The 6,506-nt window shown below is 31.8% G+C and overlaps 1 protein-coding gene across 1 annotated transcript in view; it reads right to left on the reverse strand.

The window, feature by feature from the left end:
* LOC125835493 (3-hydroxyisobutyryl-CoA hydrolase-like protein 5) overlaps positions 1-4,923 on the reverse strand; it is a 60,920-nt gene extending 55,997 nt beyond the window's left edge. The window contains exons 1-12 of the mRNA XM_049514625.1: positions 4,849-4,923; positions 4,683-4,766; positions 4,526-4,594; positions 4,390-4,444; positions 4,157-4,314; positions 3,998-4,082; positions 3,721-3,931; positions 3,587-3,647; positions 3,394-3,492; positions 3,192-3,293; positions 3,068-3,109; positions 2,770-2,882 (exon numbers count right to left, since the gene is read on the reverse strand). Coding sequence (XP_049370582.1) covers positions 2,770-2,882; positions 3,068-3,109; positions 3,192-3,293; positions 3,394-3,492; positions 3,587-3,647; positions 3,721-3,931; positions 3,998-4,082; positions 4,157-4,314; positions 4,390-4,444; positions 4,526-4,594; positions 4,683-4,766; positions 4,849-4,923 — 1,154 coding nt within the window. The remainder of the gene's footprint in view (positions 1-2,769; positions 2,883-3,067; positions 3,110-3,191; positions 3,294-3,393; positions 3,493-3,586; positions 3,648-3,720; positions 3,932-3,997; positions 4,083-4,156; positions 4,315-4,389; positions 4,445-4,525; positions 4,595-4,682; positions 4,767-4,848) is intronic.
* Positions 4,924-6,506: the final 1,583 nt, after the last annotated feature.

Raw genomic sequence — 6,506 nt, forward strand, 5'->3', positions numbered from 1 at the left:
GAAATATCAAGTGTTCATCAAGTAGTGGATGCTGAGTTAATATGTTCATCAAGTAGTGGATGCTGAATTGACATTTTAGACTTCTATATTTTTGGAATTGTTTGATCGTATATTAGTTTATTTTGAAGTTGGATGAAGTTTATTTTGAAATAGTTTAATGTATATGTTGAAAATATTGTGTTGTTTTGGTTGGATGAAGTTTATTTTGAAATAGTTTAATGTATATGTTGAAAATATTGTGTTGTTTTGGTTGGATGAAATTTATTTGGAATTCTTTGGGTTGTTTTGGTATAAATATGCAGGTGGGCAACTAAAATTGAAGCAATTTGCTGCCAGTTTTGTAGCAGAAAATCGACCTCCGGAGGTCAGAATTTCAAAAATAAAAAAATAAAAATACCGACCTCCGGAGGTCAGAATTTAAAAAATAAAAAACCAAAGGTCAGAATTTCAAAAATAAAAAATAAAAATACCGACCTCCGGAGGTCAGAATTCCAAAACTAAAAAATAAAAATACTGACCTCCGGAGGTCAGAATTTTAAAAATACAAAAATAAAAATACCGACCTCCGGAGGTCAGAATTTCAAAAATACAAAAATAAAAATACCGACCTCCGGAGGTCAGAATTTCAACATTATAAAAATAAAAATACCGACCTCTGGAGGTCAGAATTTCAAAAATACAAAAATAAAAATACCGACCTCCGGAGGTCAGAATTTCAACATTACAAAAATAAAAATACCGACCTCCGGTGGTCAAAATTTCAACATTACAAAAATAAAATACCGACCTCCGGAGGTCAGAATCTCAAAATGCAAAAATAAAAATACCGACCTCCGGAGGTCAGAATTTAAAAAATTGAATATTCCGACATAAAATAAAAACTGACCTCGAGAGGTCAGTAAATACCGACCTCCAGAGGTCGATATTGAATAGCGACCAAGCTTTTTCCGACCTAAGCTGGGATGTCGGTTTTAGGTCGATATTTCAGGGAATACCGACCTCCGGAGGTCGATATTTGTAGGTCGGTATTTACTGTTTTTTTAGTAGTATCGGATAATGTGACTCTGATTAAACAGGGACCATGATACCCGTCGTTCAACTATGGGCTTTGTGTTTAAACTTGAGGTTGGAGCACTTCCTTGGTGCAGCAAAGGCAATCAATATCGTCGTTATTAACAACATAAGTAGAGTATCAGGCACCAGTTGTTGCAACTCAAGGAAGTACATACGTGTCTTATGCACAGTTGATGAAGGATTTACAACAAACATTTGGCTACGCAGTTCCTTGAACAGTGACAATCAGTCAGCAATCTGCTTGACTGAAAATTCTGTTTTTTCTTGCACGGACTATGCACATAAAAAAATACATTACAACTTCATCAGAGAAAAAGTGTTGCAATGAGAGATCAACTTGGATCATAGTAAAACCGAACAACAAATTGCAGACGTGTTTACAAAAGGTTTAAGTGTCAATAAATTTGGAAGTTTATGTCAACAACTAGGCATGGTTAATACTGGAGCTGACGTCAAGAGGGGGTGTTCACGTTGTACAACATCAACCCTATTTTCTAGTTTGACTAAGTCTGCAGTATAGATATATTTTAGCTTTCAATTGATATTTTGTTAATTTTAGTTTGTGATATAGTTTTCCCCTATTTTGTAGTATTGCATATATTTCTCTTCTGTTCTTCCTATTATTTCTTCCTTTTCAACTATTGCCTTCCCTATTCAGTTGAGTTGCAGTAGCAACACATGACATAGTAATGAGACAATTTCTTGCCAGATCCAATTCGGCACAATAAGCACACACGAACAATGGAATGATGATCAAAATATGTATCTAATTAGGTGTGTATATATATATATGTATCTGAGTTAGTATTAGTTCATACATATATAAAATGAAGTTTAATTTGAGGTTGATAACTAAACTTTCTTCTTGACATTTATATTTTTGCACTATTTAAGCCTCCTCATTTATAATATTATCATGAAATGTACCATAAATTCTGTGATGATCATAGAATATCTAGTTTTCTCTATCTTTTATTTTCTTCATGCTTGTTAATCAGTAGAGATCTGTTTTGTTATTAGGTTTGGTAAGGTAAAGCCTAATCTCCCTTGTGTGTACTTATTCATGTTGATGATTTTATTATTAATAAAAAACTGCTAGATACTCTATTCAGTGGTATATACATAAATCGTCAAAAATAAAAATAAAAACTTTACAATAATTTTGTTGGCTTTATTTTTGTGGGCTTTCAATAGATATTTTGATTTATTTTACTTGTTACATTTCTCGCATTTTGTCATATGGAAAAAGTTAACAAAAATAATAACTCCGGTTGATTAATGTTGATAATGAAAGTATTGTGAAAGAAGTGCAAAGAATACATTAATCCGATGTGAGTAATGTACCAAAATCTCAAACATTTTTTCTACTATATATATCATGTGGTGAGTACACATGAATTAAGGCTATATACTTGGACTCTTTATTTGTAACTCGTATACGTATTCGCATATTGCGTGGACAATAATAATGAAAAGAGGTTTCTCAAGATTGACCTCACAAGAACACTTCTAAGAGTTGTTGATCGATCGACATGCCTTTTTTGAATTTCATTTGGTTCGGAAGCAATAACCAGAATTCTCATACTTTCCTCCCCACCTGTTAATTATCAACTTAAAATTTAAATAACAATCTTCTTCAATAATGCAAAATATATTGTTATATAAAGTGCAACTGATATACGAATTCATTTGAACCTGCATTCTTCTTCGTTAATTGGAATTTGAAGTTCCAAGTCATGTTGTTCTAATGGCTTGAAGATTAAGTCGAGTTGCTCATCGTGCACTTTGTCAAGAGTTGAAGGGTTCCACTAAAAACGAAGAAAGGGAAGTGTTCTATCAATATTTTTATGTAATTGCATCATCTATTTATTATCAGTTTCAATATTGAAAAAATATTACCTTTAGTTGAATAAACTGAATTGACTTTATAGTTATTCGAAATTCTTGATTGGTTAATAAAACTACCAACACTTGAAGGAACAAAGGAGCATACCTTTGGAGACTTATCTTTGTCAATGATGGCAGCCCTTATTCCCTTTAAAAGTAAATCGAAGAATTCGCAAATCAAGTGTACCTCTTTGTGAATATGGTTGCTTAATTTTTTTAAAAAAAATTACCTCATATAAATCATCAGATATTATGGTTCGTAATATGTTTATTGTAATCCTAAATTCTTTTCTCAAACATTCAGATAGGGTTTGTGTCCGTCCTTCTCGTATCTGAGAAAAATAAATAATATAGAGAAAATGTAAGATTCTTTATCTTTGGCAGTCCAACAGATCTGCATAAATTCTTTGTATAAATTAGTACTAGTTATACCGATCTCAGTGTTATTTTCAATCCAATTGGAGATGCTTTCTTTATACTTTTAAGCATTGGCATAATCCAATCATTCCCTTTTTTGCCTGCTTCAGCTTCCTAAAAATTACAGTTATATCAATTGTACGTTTTATTTTATATGATTCCATATGATCATTGGAATTATTTCATATATAGTATAATCAATGCTTACAAATGAATCCAGGATCTCCTCCAGAGTTTCCCTGGAGAAACAATCATCGATTATGGAGAACCTACAATTGATTTATGAAAAATGCATCAGTGTGAATATCCTCACAAGAACAGTTTGAAATCATGATACATTACTTGCTCAAGACACTTGTTTCATCTATTTGAACATTTGTAGAGAATTCGTCGATGACAGATCTAATAGTATCCTCTTCACCACCGTTGTTTATGCTCAGTAAACTCTTCTCTAACTGAAATAATTTGTGTGAAGGTACAAAATGAGTTGCTAATCCAGCAGCAACCACTTCTTTACCCTTCAATTTCACTCCTGTTAAGCCCAAGTATTCCCCTACATACATTTAATAACATCACATATATATTCAAAATTTAAAAACACATGTTCCAACTTACTTACCAAGTCGACCTGGAAGACGCGAGAGTATGTATGATAAGCCACAATCTGGGTGATACCCTAGATTTGCTTCAGGAGTGGAACAAAACTGCAAACGAGAAAACATTAAGATTAATAATTTACTAAAGATGTCGTTATTCAAATCATAAAATTGGTACTAACTGCTTTCTCAGTGACGACGGAGAATTTCATTGGAGCCATTAAGCCTACACCACCACCCATTGACATTCCATGAACAAGAGCGATATGTGGTTTCTTGTAAGTATGAATGTGGTAGAAAAGCCAATAAATTCTATAAACACCTTCAAGGACAGAATCCCCTTCAAAGAATATGAATACATGTTTAATTGAGTAAACATATAGTAATTAATTCAATCGAAACAATAGTTAATTACTTGCATCATATATCCTTTCCAAATCTCCACCAGCAGAGAATGTACGGCCAGCTCCCTATGTACAAATGGATTAAATAATGAATTTGTCAATTAAGTGAATATAATTAAAATAAATTAAATACTACTACTTAATTACCTTGAGGATTACAAATTTAGCATTGTCATCTTTCTCATATTTCTCCAATTTCTGCCCCAGCGTTAATGCCTAATATAAATGAAATTTTATAAGTAAGTGAACATACAAATTACAATAGCCATTTTAACTATATGTTTAATTTGTAGATGTTGCATACCACTTTTTCTGATACATAATTTAAATTGTTAGGCCGATTTAAGGTCAGCACTCTACCGTGCCCAATTTCCTCAGCAATAACAACCTGAACAAAACAAAAACAAAAAAAAATTTGCTCGAAGATATAATTAAGTAAATAAAAATATGGATACATAAAAATTAAGTACCTCTCTATTTTGTTTCATTACTTCTGAAGGCATCGGAAATGTTGTGATCGTACTTGGAAGAGATGTTATTCCCATTGGAAAAGTCGACTCAAAAGAAGAAGAGTGATGAGTGCAGAATTTGGAACCTGAGGAAATGAACACTTGTAAACAATAATTCTTAAAAGATTTAAAATAGACTTAAAATCTGGGCATTACAATCACAGATAGATGATCAACTAATTTCTTGTCTTTATAACTTTGTGCATGGAAAAGGACTTAATTTATACTCCTAGTGTTATGCATGTATAGGGGTGGGCATGGTATCATATATACCAAATACCCTATTGAAATCAAAATTGTTTATATCGCAATATAAATATTATGGTATTTTTGGATCAAAGTATTGACGGCAAGGGTATTTTTGGATCAAACGAGGATATTTTTGTTCCTTTCGCATAGTTTAAGGACATTTTTGATCATTTTCCCTATAATTAAACATATATCATCAAATCATTTAGGGATAGAAAGTTTAGCTCTTCGCCAAATTTTTGACTATTTAATCGTGATGGAAATATTTTTTTTGTGAAATTGTTAAACAAAGATATATAGTTGTTAGTCTAATATGATTGAGATATTTAAAAAGAAAAAAAAAGTTACGTTATAATTTTTTATTATATAAATGTATGTAAGTTGAAGTCAAACAAACTATGGTTATCAAATAATCATAACGTAAAATATCGAACCATATATACCGAACTAATTTGATATGATAATGATATAATACTTTTAGCTTTTAGATACCAAAAATCAAAAATTATCGTATCAAATTTTAAAATACCATATCATATCGTATCATACCCACCCCGTTTAACCATTTTTAATTATAGAATTATCTCTCTTTCCTGAAAGAATTATCGTGATATATAATTATAAATTAGATAGATCAAATTTTGTTTTGTGAACACTGATTTTTTTACTGAGTTTTACACTATTTTAAGTTTTTTTTCGTAGGAAAACATGTAACATAAGTTTCTACCTTGATTGCATTTTTCCCACCAATCAACACATCTCTTTCTCATAGTCTTCATCCCGACCACCCTACAAAATTTGTTTCTCATAAAAGTATTTTTGATTTACGTACCAAAAACAACTAAGGGACCCACAATTTAATATTTATAAATCTTTTGAGAATTGTGAACGAAAAGGGTACACAATTTAATTTAGACCGAAATAGAGGGAAAGAAGCCTAGAGCTAGCCTACTCGGCAGCAACACAATTCTAATATAGGATCGTTTGGCTCCCAAAATACTTGGAAAAACTTGGGAAAACTTGGGAAGTGGTTAGGATGGCAATGGAGCGGGGCGGGGCGGGTGGGTTTAAGGCTACGCGGGGCGGGGGCAATTTTAGGTTATGCGGGGAGGGAGGGATGTGGGGCGGATTGGAGTGGGTTTTTTAAAAACTAATGTGGGGCGGGGGGGAGTTCCAGGTATATGTGATTTTATATGGTTAAAACTTAATTTTAACTTTTTACATGTTATAAGAGTGATAAAACATTATTTATTAAGATAATTTGTTTAAAGATACTAAAATATTCAAGATAGTAAATGAAAATGGTTCAATAAAAAATAATACAATTTGTTACATGTTTCCCAATTGACCTCTAAAAAATAAATTTTTAA

Source organism: Solanum verrucosum, unplaced genomic scaffold (genome assembly GCF_900185275.1).
Source record: "Solanum verrucosum unplaced genomic scaffold, falcon-dt-bn FXZP01000040.1, whole genome shotgun sequence".
NCBI lineage: Eukaryota > Viridiplantae > Streptophyta > Magnoliopsida > Solanales > Solanaceae > Solanum > Solanum verrucosum.